The sequence below is a fragment of the Micropterus salmoides genome, unplaced genomic scaffold, assembly GCF_014851395.1.
Source record: "Micropterus salmoides isolate LMB-PRFRI ecotype aquatic unplaced genomic scaffold, ASM1485139v1 Ms_hic_scaffold_4, whole genome shotgun sequence".
In the NCBI taxonomy this organism is placed as follows: domain Eukaryota; kingdom Metazoa; phylum Chordata; class Actinopteri; order Centrarchiformes; family Centrarchidae; genus Micropterus; species Micropterus salmoides.
The window spans coordinates 27,380,014-27,403,075 of record NW_024043372.1 but is presented as its reverse complement, the minus strand read 5'-3'; the positions used below and the strand labels follow the sequence as shown (position 1 = coordinate 27,403,075).

The 23,062-nt window shown below is 39.7% G+C and overlaps 1 protein-coding gene across 4 annotated transcripts in view; it reads right to left on the bottom strand.

Moving 5' to 3' along the window:
• The window catches only part of chchd6b (coiled-coil-helix-coiled-coil-helix domain containing 6b), a 63,970-nt gene that overhangs the window by 3,020 nt on the left and 37,888 nt on the right, over window positions 1–23,062 (bottom strand). For 2 of the 4 annotated variants that reach the window (XM_038695514.1, XM_038695512.1), the window contains 2 exons: window positions 18,721–18,856; window positions 17,214–17,571 (listed from right to left, as the gene is read on the bottom strand). In XM_038695514.1, coding sequence (XP_038551442.1) covers window positions 18,764–18,856 — 93 coding nt within the window. In that variant the 3' untranslated portion in view covers window positions 17,214–17,571; window positions 18,721–18,763. Of the gene's footprint in view, window positions 1–17,213; window positions 17,572–18,720; window positions 18,857–23,062 lie in introns of those variants that run through there. The other 2 variants (XM_038695513.1, XM_038695511.1) reach the window with 1 other exon arrangement.

The following is a 23,062-nucleotide window of genomic DNA, read 5'->3' as shown; positions in this document are numbered from 1 at the left end:
GGTCCAAATTTGGACTGTCGCCATCCACACTTGGATAATTTAAAGACAGGAAAAGCTTTTTATGCACGACACCTTGGGCAGGGAGGGCAGCCAAATATTCAAGCTCAAGGTCTGCACTGAATTTAAGACGTACACTTAGTCGCCAGTTTATTAGGTACACCAAGCTAAAGCTAATGCAGTCTAATCCAAGAGTAATAAACCACAACTGCAATAAATCCTACCCTCATGAAGGTTTTAATGTTCAGTTTTTGCTGAAACAGGTTTAAAGAGGTGCTGATTTAACTTTATGGTAATTCTGGAGGATGTAGTTTGTGGTGCTGTTTAATTGTACTGTGTCATAGTGAGGGGGAGATGATCATTTCTTGTGTAGCACAGTTTAGTGGGTTTGTGAAGTGAAAGGCTTTCATTAATGAACATATTAGTTAGCATAGTGCAGTGTTCATTTTGTCAATAAAAACTATGGTAGAAAATATTCGTTGAAAGCTATTTTTCAACAAACATGAGACTAAAACGAAATAAAAAGTAACTACAGAAAATGAGAGAGATCATGTATTCATTAACATTAGTAATTAGTTAATTTGTCCAAAATCTTATTCAGCGACCTGCTTGCATCTGTGGGACCACAGAATGTAGCCTATAGAGCTCCTGATTAGAAAAACAGTCGCCTCTGCAGGCCAATCATCTCTCTTGTTTAGATGTTGATTTAGCAGCTTGACCTGCTGCACTACCGTTAACAAGATGCATCCTCTATTCAGTAACGAAAACATGCAGACCAGCACGCCATTTAGAAAAAGATAAGGTAAAGTAAAAATATCAAGCGGAAGGAATGAGTAAGTTCCAGGATTAATATTGTTATTTAAATCTTCTTCTAGATGCCCCATAAAATCTCCTTCTCCTCTCAAGTTAAACCCAGACAATCAACAGAATTTTGGTTAAAGATTGAGTGAATCCACCTCAGAGTGAGCGGTTCTGTTGAAATGACAACTGGATTTCGTGAGGAGAGTCGGCCTGTTGTACAGAGTGACGGTGCCTTTTCCACTAACCTCGCGATAGATGAGAACGACACCTGTAACCCTGGTAACCGTACACAAAAATGGCGACAGCTTCAGCCTCACAATGCTTAGAAGACAAAAATTAAAAATGCACAAAAAAATCATACTGTTTTAGTTTTTATTGACTGAAACAAACAAAAATCCAACTACAATTTGACTAAAACAATATACATTTCCGTTAAAGTCTAAGGCTAAAACTCAGGTGCCAAAATTAATGTTTTTTACCTTACCTTAGACTATTTGACAGATCTAAGCGCTACGATATCACATCGGGACGTCAATTTATTTGTAAGGTCAAAACAACCTCAATGTGATTTGTTTTTCCTTCATCTTATGCTTTCTCAACCTCTTCACATGAGCTGGAACAATTTTTCTTTACACAAGTTGAACCAACAACTTCACTTTATTATCACTGACTCTTGCTGAGATTGAAAAGTGTCTGTTGAGATTAGATTTAATACACACAAAAAAAACACTGATTCACAGACAAGTACACACATACACACACGCAAAGACATGTTTTCTTCCACCTGCCAGTTTCCATCCAATTAGTGAGCAGTGTGAGGAGTAGATAGATTTTTGTGTTCGTTGGCCAGGAATCAGCTTTGAAAAGCAGCAGCGTAGAAGCAACAGTGTACACACGCTGGGTATGTTCACACCTCCCCAGTCATAAGCTAATGGGCAACATACAGACAGCAGACCTACATGTAAACACATGTGCAACAAATATAAGGGGGCCGTCACTCTCTCTCTCTCTCTCACACACACACACACAGGCCTTTTCTCTGTGAAAAACAAAAATAATAGACAAGTAGAAAATCAATAACTGTCTTCTCTGCTCAGTGCTAACAGCACTCAGCTCTCTCCCTCTCTCTGGACAAACACAGACAGTTGCCAGGCAGGACTGTCAATCACAGAGTGGCCAATGCTATGGCTGCTTTATAAACACACAGCCTTTCACTGATTACACGCTCAGTGAGACAGACAGACAGTTAATCAGTCAGTCAGTTGAGGAAGCCTCTTTTAGTCAGTCAGTCAGCTAGTTGGTCACATTTACAGGACCATCTAAACGGGTTCATTCAGTCAGTCTGTATGTTGGCTGGTTAGTTAGTTAGAAGAAGACTGACTGGACCATTTACATCCACTTAGTCATTCAGGCGGAAAGGAGGTTTAGTCAGTTACGTTGCTGTATAGAAGCATTCAGTTGCACAGTCTGTAAATCATCAGCCATCAAACGGCTAAAGATACAGACACTGATTTAATGCATCAGGTATAGTGACTGCTTTGACAAAAAGTCAGTTGATAACTAAGTTGGATATAAAGATGTTTTTATTGGGTGGATTGCCACTGAATTTTGTACAGACATTCACGGTGCCCAGAGGATGAATCGTGATGATTTTGGTGATCCCCTAGCTTTACATCCAGCACCACCAGCTGGTCAAAGTTGTCACTTATGCAGTAAAATAACATCTACAAGATGAATTGGCACTAAAGACAATGGATGGATTACCAGGCAGTCGGGTTCACATGATCATGGTCCTTGTGAACTTTGGTGATCTCCTGTCGTTCCGTCTAGCAGCGGTTGAATAATAACAATAATAGCAGTAAAAGAACATGCACAAACGATTAAATGTAAGAGGAAACAATTCAGGTCAAAATCTAAATTTGTATGAGACATTGGTTTATTTTTGTAACAGGTTTTCTTTACAACAAACATTACAGACACTCTAACAGCTGCTAGAGTGACTATAGTCTTGTAGTCTTGTTTTAGTATACAATTCAATTAAATTTTATTTATGAAGCGCCAATTCATAATAAAAGTCATCTCATTGCACTTTTCATATAGAGCACGTCTAGACCGTACTGTTAAATATTACACTACAGCCAATTATAAAAATATGTTCAATGGTCAAACTATTCAAAAGGACTTAAAAGTCATAGAATGTCAAAAAGAATATGCAAATAAAGAGAGGACCTCATGCCTAATCATGTGAGCAGCACGGTGACAGACACCTGAAAATATAAACTATCAAGATTACAGGGAACGAGTATTTAACACTCAACAGATAGATTTTGGGTGGAGTATCTCTTTAAAATGAAAGGAAACCATCCAGGGGTGCGTTTCCCAAAAGCATCATTGCTAACTATGGTAGCAACTTCCTTGGTTAGAACTATGCAGTTGCGATGCAACTGTTTCCCAAAACCCCAGTTCGAACTATGGAGGTAACTAAGTTGGTAACTTACATGGTACGAACCATCGTTAAACAGGTGGTATTATGCTCATTTTCAGGTTCAAAATCTTATTTAGAGGTTATACCAGAACAGGTTTACATGGTTTAATTTTCAAAAAACACCATATTTTTCTCATACTGCACATTGCTGCAGCTCCTCTTTTCACCCTGTGTGTTGTACGCTCCGCTCTTGAGCTACAGAGTGATGCATCTTACTTGTACAAAATCTTTGTTGGGAGTTGCACATGCGCAGTTCCCAGGTAAGGACTACTAGCCAATCAGAAGCAGAGAAGGGCGGGTCGTAAGAAACAAGGTAGTGTGATCCTAATCAAAGCCGCTTCAGACTGCGACTGTAACCTAGCAGATGGTATAAGTTACTCAAGTCCACAAGTCCACAACATCATTGTTCCACATCTTACCATAAACCACTACAAAAATCACCATATTTCAACTCAATTTTACATAAAAATTGGCTTAACAATTTGAACGTTTGCTCAGTAGCTTTCACATCAGGTGTAACATTAGCATTATAGCTATAAATTTGCTGTGTTCGCCAACGTTTACAACAACTCCGCACTTGAACAGTCTGTGAAGTTACATTTCTGTGTTTATTTTAAATATAATTCACAACCAATAAAGCATACTTACAGGTTGTGATTGTGAATTTCCAGGCACAAACAGAGTCCGAGTTGCATCGTCTTTTAACGTTGAACTGTTGCCGGTGTTCTGACGATCTATGCTGCCTTGCCGACAAATGCCACAATCGATAGACTCGACTCTACTCGGCCCTGCTCCGTTTTCCATTGCAGATAGAACCCAGAGATAGTACGTAGCTTGTCGTCATAGCGACACCACACACAACTGCCGCGACGTAATGTTCAATGCGACACACACCAGCGATCCACACAGCTTTCTCTTTTTTAAGTTAAAACGTTTCAACATTCCTCAGAATGTAAAGACAGATAAGCGGTATGAAAACCTTCCAGCTGTGTTTTCCTCTGCCGTTGTTGCTGCAGCGGTCTGTGTGACGGCGGGAGCAGAGGGCTCTGTGAGCAGGCGGCTGGCCGGCCTCACACGCTCCTCCCGCGGGTCGGCACAGGCATGAGGTTCTTTCCTCAAATCCGAAAACTTTAAAGCACATTTTTGTTCCGCCATCACTTCTAGTAAAACTGTCAATATTCGAAATCTACACAGCTGATTTCTCACCTCAAAACTTCTCAGAAGTGGATTTAGTGATGAAATTACATACGAAAACTGTAAAATATAAAACTTTCTGTTGCTGGCATCTGTCTGGCGCACGCAACTTATGATGCAGTGACGAGTGACGATTCTCTCTGACCAATCAGTAGTCTGTCCTGTTTTCACGTTACATTTTAGTATCCCTCAGCTCACTTGGAACTTCAACCGAGGTGAGGTGATACGAAAAAAAGTACCTGGAAGCAGGTACAGGTACAACATTTCTACAATGGAAACCCGAACAAAGGAGAGTCGAACCAAAGGGCCTCTGCTCAGACTAGCTTGGTTTGAGGGCGTGCCTGACCCCACTAGCCGCTTGGCAAGCTTGGCAAGCAGATTAAACATATTTTACTAAATGTTTTGTAATCACTTATAGTTCTTATTTTTTTTCTTCTAAAACGTTGCTATTGCTGTAAAACAGTTATATATTTAGGTTAAATAAAATGATTATTATTTATATTGTTGATTTTATTAATACTATTGTTGATTTTCTTGTTAATGCCGGTATACGACTATAATATGAAAAGACTAAATAATAAGTTAGCGTAATAATGTCACTTAATATCGGTCACAACCGACATATTTAGGCATAATATGACAACGTTTTGTGAGTTTTCTGCTTTGAAAGTCAGACAGTTTTAGGAAACGGTCGTACTTTAGATGTTGGTTAGTTTGACGATGTATCTTACCACGATAGTTCAATGCTACCTTCTGTAACCCTAACCCTAACCCACCCTAGGTCTCTCCATGCCTAGTGGTCTAACCCCATCTTGGGGACCTTTGATGCATGTCACCCCCCTCACTCTCTCCATACATGTCTATTTATACTGATAACTAGGGCTGCACCAAACGATTATCTTTCAAATCGATTACTCTAACGATAATTTTTTTCGATTAGATGATTAATGACTCATTTACTTATTATTATTCTAAAGATCATTCTATTAATATAACAATAAATTTATCAAAATAAATATCAAAAACTTCAACCCTTTCCTGAACTAGAGAATCAGTATTTGTACCGAAGTACTTGACAATGTAAAATGGTTCTGACATGGATTTATATCACTGGAGTAATATGCAGTAATATTATCACCGGCAAATGTGTTTTTGCATCAGTGTGGGGCAAAGAAAATAACAACAGACTGTAACGTTAGTTTCATTTTTGTATTTATGTACTCATAAGTGGCCGTTAAATAATCAGAAAATGTAAAATGGCCGAACGTTAGATGACACATGGTGTAACGTAACGACAGCAGCGGTGCAGAAATTACTTTTAACAATGACATCGATGAATAACTCCAGCACTACTGGAAACTAAAAAAGGAGATTGTTCAACTGTGTGGGGCATTGTGTTTGGATTTAATTGAACGTGTTTGTTTGTCCAAATTATTTATTTATATTATGTATTTATATCTGTCATATTCTGTAGTGCTGTCAGACTGTTCTTAAATGGATTCTCTCACATTTTGCATTCCTATCAATGTAATGCCTTTGTCAGGGTAGATTTAGTGCTTGTCAGTTACATTTATTATCATTTTCATTAACATGTTTTGCCTACTGCCCACATGAGATTGTCACACTCTGGGTTAGCAGGAAAAATTACATTCCTTAAAAAATGACCCAAAAATAAGCTATTCCTTCAACATAAAAACTTGACACACCCGTTCACATAAACTGAAAGCCAACTGAGCCCATGTCAGTGACATCAAGCATCAAACAGCTAACAAGTCTAACAATATGATGATGAAGATGATAATGACAATTCCATTCACAACACCTCGGCCTTCACCTAGCGAGTCCCTTTGTCACAATTTTCCCCCGACACTTTATCTGTACCTAAATGAAGTAAGACGCATAGCAGCTCCAACCTGGCAAGAGGCATTGATCACATGTTTAGCTGGATGCTGATTTCAGAGAGAGAGAGAGCGAGAGAGCGCGAGAGAGCGAGAGAGAGAGAGAGAACGAGAGAGCAAGAGGTTGTTGGAGGACGGAGGGGAGGGACATGAGAGAGCACAGCTAATCTTTATGTGGCCTGTGCCTTCACGGGGTGGTCGCCTTGGAGATGATGGATGTGAAGGAGAGGTGGGATGGACGGAGGGAAAGAGAGAGACATAGAGAGAGTGTGAGAGCTTTTGTGTGGGCAATACAGATGGCTATATGATATTCACAACGCAGGCGTATGTCAATATTTGCCAAAGTACTATAATGGTATGAAATGATAATTTAAAAAAACAACACCTATGAAGCAAGTAATCTTAATAATAATAGTGATTTGTGGAATGAAAATGGAAGGCAAAAAAATATATGAATGTTATGTCAGTATTGGTTCAATTTTGCATCACACAAAAGCTATAATCGGTGGAGGAGGTATGCTGGTATTCCATAAAGGAGATATTAATAACGGATATTACAATATACAGAACTGTCTGGGTGTGTGTGTGTGTGCGTGTAGGACCAGATTGCTGCTGTATAGAGTGGCTCTGTTATCAGATTAGAGTTAGCAGGCAGGACAAGGCTCACAGTGGGGCTTACCACATGCAACTACTGATAGCCATACACATTCATACACACACATTTCTGTTATTTTCTTATTTCCCCCTCTATTTTACAATCCTACAATCTGACATATTGTTGTCTCTTGTTTCTCTTTCCCACAGTAGTGACTAACAGAGACTCGTCCTCTCCTCTTTCTTCTTCCTTCAGTACTTTCTGACATTCCCCCACCTCTCCTCTTCCCTTTATTCATCCTCTACATTCCTACTGTATCTCTCTCTTACAGTTTTCTGTTAACCCTTCACTGACAGGCACTTTTGAGCCTCTTTCTCCCCCACTTTTCTTCTCTTTCATCAGTCTCCATCCATTCACTCTCTGAAAGGCACCTTCTCTTCCTCTTTCATCCCTCCTACAAAGACTCATCCCTCGTTTTTTCCTCCTTTATTCTCTTCCCATCAATCAAATTCTTCACCTGGACAAACTGAACAGGTTTGAATGAAGACGTCTTGATTTCTTTGTTTGGTTTTGCGCTGGGCAGAAGATGGGAAATGGCAGAGTGCCGTTACTGAAGCGATTCAGTTCTCGGATTTTGTTAGGACTGAATGTTGTCTGAGAGGTGCTTAAGATGCTCCTGGCACTACATTTAGAAATGGACAGCTTCCTACAAAAACATTGGTGAGTTAGTTTGTGGTTAAAAGTGGCTGTAGTGGAAAATGTCAACCGATGAATGTTTTAAAGAAGAAGGGGGAATAGCTCAGATACTAACACACATACACAAATGTTCACATGCACAGATTTACAACACAAACAGGGCACAACTGATGAAGCTGACATTAAGAGGGGGACCAATCCATCTGCAAACCCATGTGCTCCAAACTCCCGGCCATTTTCTATCACACACCCATACTCAACCATATTATTTAAATTTTTCTAATGCCTTTTTCCTTTGTCCTCTGTAACTAAAACTCTAAGGGCCTTAAAAAGGAGCTCAAGATGCGAAGCAATACACTTTGTACTGTAATGCATTCCCTGTCTGCAAACTCTAATGTTGACCATCATACTTGCATACCTAACCTCAAAGTTTACTGGGATCACAAGTCACACTTAATTTTATAATTGAATAATAAATGAAATTTTAACTCTTTGTCTAAGAAAATGTGGGAAAACTGTAAAAAACCAACATGCTGAATACAATTTCCCAGAGCCCAAGGTGAGCCAAGAAGAGTGGTTTTCTGTCGATCAAGAAAACTATTTAATCGAGTTAAATGTGTTCCCTAACCTTAACTAAAATATTTTTTTACCCTAATTCTTAAATCCAGCCTAATAGGTGTGTGCACAAGTGAGTCAGTACTGGAAGAACTCCTGCGTTCTTCACCGGTGTTATTCCATCTATAGCTTTCTGTTTTAGTGGATACTGTTGCATGCAAGGCCTGTGTGAAGCTCACTAAAAAAGTCAACACCAGGCAAACATTTCCTGGCAAAAGGTGCAAGAACACACACCCACATGCTCTCTAGTGTCAACTCACTGCAGCATCTTGATGATGAAATAATACTTATTCCCAGTGTTATTATGTTATTAAAGTCAAGTTGAATCCAGTTGGATGCATACACTTCAAATAGTTTAAGAACATCTTTCTCTTTCTCTTGTTAATCTCATTTGTTGATGCCAAGCACGTGAACGCTTGCTTATCCCACCAGCTGTATTTACATCCTGGCAGGACATGTCTAAGCGCTGCTGTGGACACACACTAGGGTTTTTAATTGCCCAGTACAAACACAGGTTTTTACTTCACCGCATCATAGATTGTTCAAACCGTGAGCGTAATCCTTGGTGCCTTTTGTGGGTTAGTGCGGTCTGTAACCATCCATCCATCATCAACCGCTTACCCTGCGTACAGGGTCGCGGGGGGCTGGAGACAATCCCAGCTGACATCAGGCGAAAGGTGGGGTACACCCTGGACAAGTCGCCAGTCCATCGCAGGCTGTCCTGTAACCTTCCCACAGATTTGTACTTATCTCCGTGTGGCTCTATTTTTGGCAAAATTTCCTGCTTCGTCATGGTGATTACTTGTTCTGCTAACAACATCTTCTTTTACAATCGCTACACAGGTCCAAGGTCCAAAATGTGACAGATATTAGAGCTGGGTGATATGTTGTTTCTTATTTCACAGTTTTAATTATACTTCATTCTCCACCAAGTGTCACTCACTTATTGAATCAGCCTCCTTTCCCTTCAGTTCTCTTCACACTCACAGATGTAACGTACCTCTGTTGCAAATACGTTAACGTGCCGTTAACAGATATTACTGATGTGTACACATCATAATGGGGGACTACTGAAATGAAGTATCCCTTTGACAAACAGTGAGCTCATCATTAAAGTTAGGGTAGGTAAGTTTGAGAGACTAGCAAGAAACTGCTAGGTTTTGAAAATATCCAACAGAGAAACTCCCACCCCCTCCCTTCAGGGCTCCTCCAAAGCTACGCCCCCAAAACATGCCACAGCCAGGGTACGAGGAAGGAGAGGCAGGACAGGCAGGACGAAGTGCAAGCTAAGGAGTATATATTCTAGGACCTGCGTCGAGCTTCAAGCTCCAACAACGGCATATGAACAGGTATGCATATATAATATCAGTATATTATCTCCCAGTGTACTTGTCTCAAAGTTTATCTGGTGTTTGAGTCAAGTTTCCCCCTAAGCCCTTTGGGTGTCAAAAATAAAGTGCTATATAAATGCAATCCATCACTATTGTTAATACTTTATTATTATTGTTTACTGATTATACCACCACTGACTACAGCTCTGCTTCAACCACTGGCTCACCTGTGTTATGTCTGTTGACCTGGTGTGCAATGTGGACCTGAAGTCCTGTTAGAGAACAATGAAGCCCTGTTCAATAGAAATATCTAATCATGTTGAAGACTGTTCTGTCTAATTACACCAATCTTTCCAATTTGAGATTCTAACAACTATATATTCATTTACAGGCCAGAATCTGAGGACTGTGGACAACATCCAGACTACTGTGTTTCCATGCACCGCACACGGCTGACCTTCCAGGCCCAGGACAGAGTAACAGACAGTTGTGGTAATGTGGAGCACTTGGTCACAGAGTTGTGATACTGAGTTGCTTTGTTTGGAAGACATGTGACTGTTCTTCTGATCCACTAGGACAATAAAGAGGTTTTATCCCTAGCAGGGTGTAAGATGTAATGTCACCAACTGACACAGTGCTATACAAATAATTTCATCCACTGTGTAGATGAATACATGTACATAGTTTTTATTTTATTTCCAGGAGGGTAGATTTTCCCTGTTCTGAATAATATTTTCATTATTTTTTTAAATAAAAATGTTTAAATGATAAATGTCTTTTCTTTACACTTGCAGCGTAAACAATCGAGCAACTACATTTATGTCTTATGTCTCCAATAATGACAGCCAAATGTGGTATAACGCTTGTTTATTATTATTATTATTATTATTCTTATGACTAAAACTACAACCTATATCAGAAATAGATAACTTATAAACATCATCTCATCATTATTAAAATTAAGTATATACAGGGTGAAAGATATAGCATCGTATAACATGATTACCACATTTCTAAACCAACAAGATTACTTTTAGTTGTCCACCTTGCCATACCTAGCAATACAGTTGGGGCAGGGACAAGTGCCAGAACCCCATGTTGACGGTGATCATCGTGTCTCCTGGTTCTGCTTCGAGGCATCTCCTCAGTAGCAGGACACAACCAACTCTCTACCTTCAATGAGTACAAGCTCCAGTTCCTGGAATTTTTGTTGTACACCTTGCTGTACCTAGTAATACAGAAACGAGTATCAGCTTAGTAATAAGTCTGCAATACCTGACATTCTTCTCTTATACAATAGTTAGCATTTTTACATAAAATGCAATCAAAACAATAATCTATCTGTATTCCTCATACTGTTACTCAGTGAACATATAAACACAGCTTAGACAGAGGGTAAGGCTAGTTATAAAAATATCTCTTCGACACACTTCTACACCTAGAGTTTAAGTTTAGAGGCTAACTTTCCAAGACAGCAGCGCTGCTGATTTACAACTCAGCTGCTGATACTGATAATAATCGTTTCTGGCTCATTACACCAGCGTACACCTTCACTGTTGTAGCTACCGTCACCTATATGCTAAGTAGGTAACTTTGCTGGCTAGCAATACATACTTCATGAAAGTAACAAATTACCATCAAAACGAAAAGGCCAGATTACGTTACCTGTCAGCAGACATAAAGCATGGTGTCACTTTTCAGCCCCTTGGGGTCCCTCAGTTGTCTGCATCGTTGAAAAGCTACGCCGACATTGACTCCGGTCTGACCTCTCCTAGCTTCGCGACGGGTCTGAGTGACTGTGTGCGCACTTGTAGGCAGGTAGCCATGGTAGCGCGGTTGAGTGCTATTTGGTCCGAACAGTACGAGTGTCTGTTTTTATTGCAGCCCTATGAGGTCTACAGACACTCCATTTTTTAAATCTCTTTTTCAGAGCACCTAACTTTTAAATATGTATTGGTATATAAAGACAGTTTCAACAAATCTGACAAAAAGTGTTTTAGAAACAACTTGCCTACCTTGCCTTTAACATACAACTCTATCAATCATTCTCTCTATTTCTGACTTATTAACTTTAATTAAAAAGGTATCTCAGTCACTGTCAGTTTCTAGAGTCAGGGTGTCAACGTTAAAGCACTGTTGAATTCACTTGTCATTTCTGAGGTTGTAGTTAAAGGTAATGCACTGGGCTGCAATATACTGTTAGGTGGTTCTATTTTTCCCAACCAATTTGCATATTATCAGCCCCCCACAAGGGCTCCAAGTATATGTTTTAACTGTTGAAAACTCATGCCAATTTCAAACTGTTCAAAGACTATAATTGAGAATAAACATATGTCTGATTACCTTTAAAAATAGCACCACTATACACATGTACAAATGCACCTTTTCCACATCCTTTTTTGTTTCTGCAATGCTCCATAAGCCTTGGTAATCAAGGCACAATCAGAGTGGCACTTAACCAAGCATCTCAGAGGACAGCCCGTGCTCACACTCACACACTCACACATCAGGGTAGACAAATACTGCGTTCAGGAGACCGACTGGTTCAAGTGGGTTAAGTATGTGGGATACACTGGCAAGTGTTGCGCCAATGCCGCTGGCCCCTGCTAATGGTATTAAATGGCACAACGCTAGCACTAGCATTCTGCAAATGGCTACTGCCTTGAAGTATTGTGAAGGAGGGGTGACACTTACAGTAAGTGGTGGTTTATGAAACGTTTGTTCTTGAATGTGACTTTGAGGACGGATGTCTTTTGTTTCACAGAGGAGGAGGTTGAAAGAGAGAATAGATGATGAGAGGTAAAGGGTGGACTGGCAACTCTCTCAAGGGCTTACACTCACACAAACACGACTGCAGGCGCACAAACACACATGGAGTATAAAAACTTCCAATGACAAAGACCATTTTGTGACAATATATAGAGATACTGTCTAACGTCACACCTAAAAGAGACAAAACCCACAAAGCTTCATGGTAACGCAGGGCCTTGGTGAGCTGACATTTACCCTGCATCCCTAACACACACACACGCACACACCACTTACACACACACACCAGTCACACACATAAGGTCCTATATGCATGACAATGGCCCAACTAGAGACACTGACAGGAGAGGGACGGGGGAGTGATAGCAGAGCGGAGGTGCAAGGCCATATCCTGAGGCAACTGTCTTTAATGGATGGCAGAGGGCAGCGTGTGTGAAAAATGTGTGTGCATGCATGAATCATAAAACATAAAAGAACTTTTGAGTGACATATAAGGAAGGCTGCGCCACTGTAGATAGTGAGTTGGATGGACTTCAAGCGGGAGACAGAAAAAGTGAGATAGATACTCTAGTGATGTTCAGATCAAGACACTGGCAGAGAAAAGACAGATAAGCAGGCCGCTGGTTTCATTGGCTGATTGATTGACAAACAGACAGGCGGACAAAGAGTAAGATATATACAGTAGGGCCTACATGAATAAACTCTTGGAAAGTCATACAAGCCAGCGGTAGCTGGGCGGAAGTGATAGAACCGATCCTGGCCAAGACAGTATGGGCCTGGTGGTGAGATTCACGTATACACATGACTTCATGATACACAATTGAACAAGACTGCAGAATACAGAAAACACCACAGGACAATGAGGAAAATAGACAGATGATATTCGATAGGCATCAAGCTTCATATACAGAATGGGACAAAAGAGAGAAAGATAACTATATTTAATAAAAGCATGAACCATAAGGTATCAACTTCAGACAAAGATTAATTTTGTGGGGGGAAAATACAGCATTTTCCCTTTAATCACAGGGAAGAATGCATCTGCTTTAGAAAATCCTTATGAGCACATACAGATAACAAAAGAACAGAGCTTTTAAGCTGTCAGGAGGTTTTCAGCAAGGCTAGAAGCTTTGCTGTCTATTGAGCAGTCGTGTTATTGTCGCACAAAGCTGAAAAATTACTGTATCCACACATTGTGTTGTGTCTTTTCTAACTCACAAGCTATTTTATCTGCCCACGAATAGCCAGTTTATTTTGCTTGTTATTTTAAACATACCTGCCCTCTTTCCCAGAGTGCATTGCCTTGTCCTTCAGTGCAGCAGAGAAATAGTCTTTTAAAAAATTACAAAGTGCATGTGTGTCAGCCCAGTGTTAATGTAATGGAATTTAAAAAGTTTTGTTCTTATCCAACATAAAAAAAAAAAAAAGATTGGTGCATATGGTGTACGGGGAACTGGGAGGATACCCACTTTGTGTCGCAGTTAAAAAGAAAATTATTCGTTATTGGGGGAAGCTGGTAGAAGGTAAAGATACTAAAATCAACCGAGTAATGTATCTGCTGAACCTGTATAATGCTGGTGTATATGCGTCACCATAGCATCATGACATCATGTGATATGTACATAGAATTTAAACATGCATTCAAGCTGGAAAAAGATCTGTTGCATGAAAACCCAGATTTGCAACCTTTGTAATGACAACCGTCTAAGAGACGAGAATATTATTTTGTAAGCATAATAAATTTCAGGGAAACGTATCTGTCAAAGTATTATGTAGGGTACCCATCTATGTATAATTTAATTTTGTTGCTGCAATCAGACAAGCCAAAAGTCATTGGCAAACTGGGTGTCTTTTTGAAGAATGTTCTTCATTTGTTTAAGCAATATTTGCTGTTTTTTCTTTACCAAGCAGTATGCCTTCATCTTGTCATTTTGTCGCTTGCGCTCCATGCCATATGATTATGGTCCTGAGCAAAGAAATAAATAAATGAAATGAAATGGTTGTTAAATTGTTTCTTTTCTGATGTTTGTTTTTCAAATATTGTCGGAATGCATTAAATCAGCTTTTTCAAAAATGTACATATTACAGATGAGCTCACGCGCTGAGGCACCTCTTTCAGAGAAAGGTAAAAAACCTCCATTAACAGTCTCAACCCTAACAAAATGCTTCCTCCGGGGTCTACAGAATATTATATTTCATAATGAAATATGATCCAGTGCTCTTTCTCTCATGACTAAATCTGTAGTGCATATTGCTCCCCGTTGACCCTTAACCACCTGCAGCAATACTGAAAGTTTTCCTAGTAAAACTCTCGTCCAAGTGTTCTGCTCTGCCAAGCTGCTAGCTCTGTCAGATCCATTTATAGACAGGCAGACTGGACAGCTGCCTGCGTGTCCAGAGGGGTCTTGGGACTGCCCACTCGTTTCTTTTCATTAAGGCTGACTGATCGGGAGCCTCCAGTGGCAGCTCTGCCCGCTCCTCTCTCTTTTTGACCCACTCTCAGTCATTTGAGTATCATTCCGACGTATTCCTATTTGAGTATTTACATTTTGACCCAGCATTACTACATATTAAACTCAACAAATGTGACTGTTGTAGTTTCGAAAAGTTATTTTCCCCCCCCACTTGTATGATAGAATATGTTTTACATGTATGTCACACAGGTTTTTAAGTGTAAGGTCAACTCTCCTGTGCATCACAGTCAGAAAAAATCTGGACTAGATCAGTACTCTTTTGTCTCCATCTTTCGTATCTCTGTAGCTTCTTCATTCCCACCTACATTCACTGACCCCGTCTGCAGACTCTTTTTGCGCTGTATGTGACCCTGTCCAACCAATGCCGCTGGAGCTCGAAGTGAAGCATGGAAGCTTAGAGTAATATAGATGCAAATAACTACAGCAGCAAGAGGTTTTTAAATAATGCCTGACAGAACCATTGGGAGAGAGGTGACGGCTCTAAAACTACATCATAATAATAGAACAGCTTGCTAAAGTTGACTATCTGTAGAAATTTGTTGCCTGTAGGAATTTGTCTGAAATGTCTACAGCTCCTAATAGGGCCTTTCCAGAACAATTTGTGGCAGCCAGCAGTGGGTCTGAGACCAAGCTATGTGACTGTGTGAACAAATGAACATCAGAGGGATAGCACCTCACATGTTAGCAAAAGACACTAAGACCTAACAGAGCTCTGTTATGGCTAGCGGTGCTGATCAGAGCTAATACACTGGTTAATGTGACAAAGTGTGCAGTGAAGGGCAGCAAGAGAGGATTTAATATAGGAAGAGGGACGCATGGTGGATGGGATCTAGAAGAGAAGAGCTGGATCAACAGTGACAGCAGCAGGAATGATCCAAGGATGAGCAGATAATACACACGACGGGTGGATAAGAGAGAAGTAAAGAAGCAAAGCATATAATAAAGAATATCGGATGTAGGTAGTTTAATAGGACATTTATCTTAAACCTAGGAAAATTTATATGCCTTTTTAAGTAAGAGCTTGAGATAGAGCACTCAGAAGTCTTAAAGGTCAACCTGAAAATCCAACTGTCTTCAAAAGAGTAGCGCAGGTCATTCTTAAGAAGCAAGATTTAATCTGTTAGATTATCCCAATAAAGAAAGGTTAGACAGAGAAGATGTGAGAGATAAAATGTTTGGGACCAAGAGTTTTTTGGAAAAGCAACCACTTCTGATTTTAAAAAGCCAACAATTCTTAGGATTTTATGAATTTTGAGTTGCAGGAATGTGGTGGTGGAAACGTGAGTCAAGAGTTGGAGAGAAGAGTTTGTTGTGTATGTAAAGGAACTGCTCAAAAGACTTTATTTCCTAACATTACTCCAACACAACAAACTCCTCTCCCCAACTCTGACACACGAGACTGCCGTTTCTGGTTAAAAACAAAGGGTGTCACATGGTGTCAGACACCTGTGACAGTCTGAGCCTTTAGATGGCAAAAAGAAGAACTTTTTGTGGTCGTAATTTTGACGGGCGCAATTGTCCCAAAGGGATACATTGCAGCCACTGCAGCAGGTTCGCCGGCTGAAGCCATCTACTGAAAGGATTCCAAAAACTTTTGTACCTACTAGTCATTTCGACCCCAAAATATATGAAAATGTATTTCAGGTTTAAAAATACCGAAATTACCCTTAAAGAACTTCTCATTTATCTTTAGAGGACAGTGTAGGGTCTAAGTCTGTTCTGGTTTTCAGCCCATACGACATTCACTTAGGTTGGATGGGCGTGGTGTTGATATGTTTGATACAGACTGAAGCTTTAATTTTTATTCATTTGCCTTTTAACTCTCTCTTTGTGTCTCTTCTGTGTTATCTCTCTCTCTTTCTTTCTCTGACTCTAATTCACACTCACTCTGTCCAGGCTATGCCTGATTGAATCTGAATTAAACACGTGCATCAAAAAAGAGAAAAACAGCTTGCCTTTACTTATAGTCTCACAATCCGAGTTTATACAACACATGGTCACAACCGCCCACCACCACCACCAAACCGACTTACGTACAAACACATCTACACTATTTTTCCCCAAAGATTCCCATCCCACTGGCAAATGGATCTTTTGAACCAGTTTAAAAAGACTGATTGCTTTTATTGTGAGCCTTTGCCTTGCTTTTATCGACCGTTTAAACTGCCAAACTCACCAATTGTTGTTTTGTGCCTTTTATCTACTTTGGAGCCATATCAGTGCGTTTTGTCACGATAATAATGTGCAAATTGCCCTGTTCATTATTGTTTTTTGATGGAGAAATTGGGTAAAATAAGCACTTTGTAGATAAGCGTAGGGTCTGAACACTATTTGCGAAAGCATCAGCAGAGAGCAGAATGCATTTCAAAGAGCTGAATGCCAAAACTGATTTTAATACACTAATAACGGTGTAATCTTCCTATCAGAAAGTTCCAAAACACAGTGCACGCCTTGTGACTTATAATTCCGCCCAATAAGCACGTCTCATTGATTTTGCTTCCTATCTGAAGTGTCAAAGTAACCAACATGCAGATCACAATCCTCAGAAGTTAACTGATTTGGTATAAGGAATAAAAGGATTATTCTTCTTCACCTTTTTGTTCCACTGTCAGTGTCACTGTTGAGCTCCTTCCAGGTCTGACTAATTAACTGCTATCCTTCTGTCTATCTTTAAAGGAAAAGGGAGCTACTCCAAGTGCTCTGGCCAAGTGTGTTACTGAAAGGGAATGAGCGATAACGGCAAAAACTAAATAACAATGGGAGTAGGAAATTGCTTGAAAGTACAGAATATACAGTACTGGACAAAATGCTGTAAAGTAAGAATGCTTTCATAAATACAAATGTTAATAGATTATAATGATCAATTAACAAAATCCAAAGTGAGTGAACAGAAGAGAAATCTAAATCAAATCATTGGTGGTGTCATGCTGCAGAATAAATTTGAAGCCAATCAGATGCCTCCCTGATGGTACTGCATGATAGATAAGCATCTGCTTGTACTTCTCAGCAATGAGGAGAACATTCATTATGACAAAATCCTCAACTTTGTTTGCATAAATGCAGTCCCAAACTTCCTCATGCTTCACTGTTGCCTGCAGACACTCATTCTTCCCTTCGGCGAACAAACTGCCTTCTGCTGCAGCCAAAAAATTTGACTCATCAGTCCAGAGCATTTTTCTGCACCCCGGGTCCTGTGTTTCCGTACTTAATTGATTTGCTTGGCCTTGTTTCCATGTCGGAGGTATGGCTTCCTGGCTGCAACCAGACCTCTCGAGACAGTAGATGGGTGTACCAGGGTCCCACTGTTTTCTGCAGCTCTGAGCTGATGTGATTGCAAAGGGAAGTAAGCATGTCTTTCATCTGCTGTATTAAGTTTCTTTGGCTCACCACTGCATCTACGATGTTGCACGTTTCTTTCTGATTCTTCTAAAGAGCTTGGACAGCACATCTGGAAATCCCTGTTTGCCTTGAAATGTCTACCCGGGAGAGACCTTGCTGATGTTGTATAACTACCTTGTGTAAACTGTGTTTAGCAGTAGTCACCTTTAGTCACCTTGTTAGCTGAGTGTTTTATCCTAAAAATTGAATTGGTGATCATTAGCACCTGTTTATAACTGTTTAATCATACACCTACAAAATCCCTGACTTTGTACAAATGTACCTAGAAGAATCGATGGTGTTCAGACCAAATATTAATTTGATTTAGATTTTTCTTCTGTTCACTCACTTTGAATTGTGTTAACTTTATAGCATTTTTTCCACACCTGCCTAAAACGTTTGCACAGTACTGTATTATAACAGACTGATACACACAAACAAACCTTCACACAAATATCCTATCAAAAAAAACAAACAGTTTTCCTACCTTCTTGGCTTGCTGGACACAGGTCATGTACTGTTTGGCGAGACTAGAGCAGTGCAGGGTCTGCTGTGGATTTTCTGTGTAGCACTGTAACACCTTGGCCTGCAGCTCCGTGCACAGAGGCGCAGTCTGCCGAGGTCTAGTTAGAAATAGAGGGCAGAGAGGAGGGTCAGCGAGATTATGACACAGCACTGCCAGCTGAGAATATCTCCAGTATGTTCTCAAATCTGTCGGCCACAATTATAATGTTGTACATTTTTGACGGCTCATTGGATTGTCCATTTTAACAGAGCCTTTCCTGTTAGGCTAAAACAGGGTTTGTCTTGTACCAGGTGTTACTGGCAGTAGTGCTGCATCAATTGCTCAGTACTGACACAAACATCAACCAAAAATGACTCATTGATAAGCATTCTCCACTGTTGATTTAATGTCAGATATTTAGCTCTATTTCCTCTTGCATTTGATTGTGAAATAACAGAAGTGAAAAAGCTAAAGAAAAACAGTGCAAGGAATTCAGTAAAGAGCAAGAATCAAATTTGTATGTTTCATCATATCAGATTAATGCTATTGGACTCTTTTTCTTAACTTAAAGTGACATAAGTAACCTATTTACTAAAATAAAATGAGAACATTGCAGAACATAATTTGTTTTTATGTCGTAGTTCGCATAATTCGTATCGATTATAATAACTTTTTACTCACAAACTTCGAGCTGAAATAAGACATGGCCTTACTAGAAGAAGTACAATAGGTCATGGAACACAAGTGGTTGTAAACAGCCCTGAAGCTAAGCCCTGACCGAGGTTGTAAAAAAATTTAAAATTCCTGCAATGTTTAGACAAAGCACTGTAAAGCTGTCTCACTATCTGCTATCTCAAGATAACATAGTTTAAGTGCAGCTACAGTATATACCCATAGTTTCAGTCTCTAACATTGATAAACTGATAGAATGTCAGTCTTTGTCATTAATTTCCAATGTGATTGCCAAACAGAAATTTCAAAATCAGGTTTGCGCATATAAAAAAAAAAAGTAGTCACAAGTGACTAAATGTTGCTAAGTCCTTGAAGCTAGGCTTAGCTGAAACCACAGTAACACTAACAATGTCTGTTTTGTGTCATTAAATCTTATGAAAAGCAAAATAAAATACTAACACTTGAGCTTGTTTATGGTTTGTTTTCGTTGCAGTTGGAGCAGCTAAGATAGTTTCAAAGGCTTCAAGGTGCAGCCAGTAGAGAGAGATGAATTATGCATTGACAAAGCAGCTTAGGAGTCAAAGTCAAACTTTCCCTTTCCTTTTTATCTTAGTCACACATACAGTACATGTGTGTAGACAAAAGCACACAATCATATCCACACCCACAAACACACACACACACACACACACACACACACACACACACACACACACACACACACACACACACACATACGTACAGGTAGCGAATGCTAATCCTACATGAGGGTAATCCTTGAGTGCTCTGTTGCTTGTAGTAATTTACCTGCTGTTGTGACAGAACTCGTAACAGGAAGGATTGGGATATGGATATGTACATACACACACACACACACACACACACACACACACACACACAAAGACAAGACTTATTATTCACAGCACTGCATCCTGTACAACCTCAGCACACTCAGTCCACCAGCTAGAGAACAGAATAAAAACAGAATAGAATAAAAACACAAGACAACAGAACAGAATAGATTAGAACAGAAAAGAACAGAATAGTGACGACAAAACAATACCAACTCAAGGTCCATTAAGTTGTTCTTGGGCTCTCTATCATATCAGTTCCCATGAAATTAACAAGAAGTAGCGTCAGACCTTATTACCTTGTCTAGCATATGGAGGCTGGCCTGCAGAAGATCGTCAGTTGTCAAGTAATAACCTATTTAATAGAGGACAATTCACGGCACATGTATTGAAACAATGCATTCACTGTCCTCTATTAAATAGTATTATTGTATTTTAATATCCTACTGTTGCAATACATTTATTGTGAATCGTCCCCATAAATTATTGCATATACTTTTGAATATTTCAATATGCACATTTGCATGATACCTCAAATTCATTAATATTGATTACATTTTTTAACAGTTTCTTATTGAATTGTTGAAATTGTAATTATCCACCACATGATTATGCACTCTTTCTGATGACAAAATGTGCTTAAATTGATTATTAAATTGGAAAAAATTTAAATGAATTTCATAGGGCCCTAGAATAGGACCTCATCTCTGTGTGACACTAGGCAAGACCTCTTGCACACATTTATTAAATTAAGTGTTCGAAATGAACTTCCTGATATTATCCCGCAGTCATTTTTCAGCCTGTATACAACACCGTACTGTTAAAAAAAGGGAAAAAATGCAAGCAACAGAGAGGGGAAGAGATAGAATTAGTGTTCAATTTGATAAGGAGACGCATGACTTCATTTAACATGATGGGACATGCCTATTTATTTTGGGAAGCTGACCACCTGACATTCACATACGCAATCATGCATGTGCGCGAACACACACACGCACACACACAGAACTGCCCTCTTGCCATCCTTCAAAGCAATTACAGAATCATACATCCTTCACATATGAATGAGCTCAGTAGACCCTGCCTTCACCGACCAATACACACAATACATTTGTGTGCATGAATGTGAGAACTGTGCTTTGTAAATGCACTGCACGTGTGTGTGTCCACATGAGATAAAACTATGCACATGCAAGACTGTGGGAAAAATGTCTCTGCACTGGTATGTGTATTGTGTAGTGTTTGTGTGTGTGTGTGTGTGTGTGTGTGTGTGTGTGTGTGTGTGTGTGTGTGTGTGTGTGTGTGTGTGTGTGTGTGTGCTTGCGTGTGCAGTGGAGGGTGGAGAAACAGGATTAAATAAATCACTGGCGGAGAGAATATTCATGAAAACAGAAGTGAATGCAACCTGTGAGAGAGACAGAACGTGACAGTGATGTATTAAATGACAAATCACCCCTGCAGCTTGCATGGACAAACAGTAACCCATGGCAACAATCAAAACCTGCACTTTACCTCTGCCACATTGCGTGGTGCCACGCCACTCAGTGTTCAGACTGAATATTAGTGCTCTTTGCGTAATGTTTGGCCAACAGTCATTACTTTGGACACTGATAAGGTCCTATCAGGGTCAGTATAATTCACTGGCTGATGTTAATATGAGTTTTAATCATGTTAAAGCAAGCTGGATACACTCATCTTGAGTTATTATTACAATATGTAATAGCCTTATGTTTCAGGATATAGGATATAGGGCTGAATGGCTCATTAGTATTAAAAGGGACATCATGCCCACATTATATTGAAAGGAGAGGGTTTGTCATGGTCAGCTCTTGAAAACAGAGAATCTGTATTGTTGCACAGAAAATAAAGATGGTGTTGTTGTGCTGGTCAGTTTAAAATCTGTTGCCAAGAGTTTCAATCGCATGATTAAAATTATACGAGTGGTTGATGTTTGACTTCGCACTCTGACAGCTGGCCGACATGCCGAATTACTCCCTAAGAATAAAGAGATAACAGCAACAATAGCCTCAAGGTATTAATCCAAGCTCAAGGAAAAAAAAACTTTTCTCAATTCAACAAGAGAAACTTTCTGATAGCAGGAGTGTTTTAATAATGGAATCTGAAGCAGAAAATTGCCTCTGCTAATCTGCACCAACTGCCTCGTTTGACTGAAATTAGAGGTGAGCTCTTATTAGAAAAACATTAGCCGCCCCAGCTAGTTTGATAGCTAACTTTCGCAGGGAGAAGAAGCAAAACAACACTCCAATTGCTTTCTGCCTGTGACGTTTTGCATAAATACGTGCGGAGTTGGGGAAGAAAGATTAGGCTCAAATCGTTAAAGTTTCTCATTATTTTTTGTCTCACCTTGGCAGTGTGTGGTTTTTATGAAGAGAACGCGAGTTCTGCGCCACTGCAAAGCGTGACATTGGGGAATAAAGAAATATGAAGAAAAGGGGAAGATCGTAAAGGCGTAGCATTTTATTATTCTCTCTGTGTCTAAGTTGGTGTTGGTGTTTGTGTGTGAGCGGTTATTAATATATGATGACAAGGATTTGGGTTCATTTAAAGCAGCAGCCATGGCATTGTAGTTTTGGTTTTTAATATTACGCTGAGTGGAGGGGAAGAGAAGAGAGGATCAAAGGTGTCATGGCTGGGGTGAGATCAAAAGGAATGACAGAGCATGCATCTTGTATTGTTAGAGGCTTTGTGAGGCTTTTATGATAGTGCCACAAGGATAACATTCACAACATTACATTTCAACTGGCAGAAATCTTACTTTGAGAATCACATAAACTCAGAAC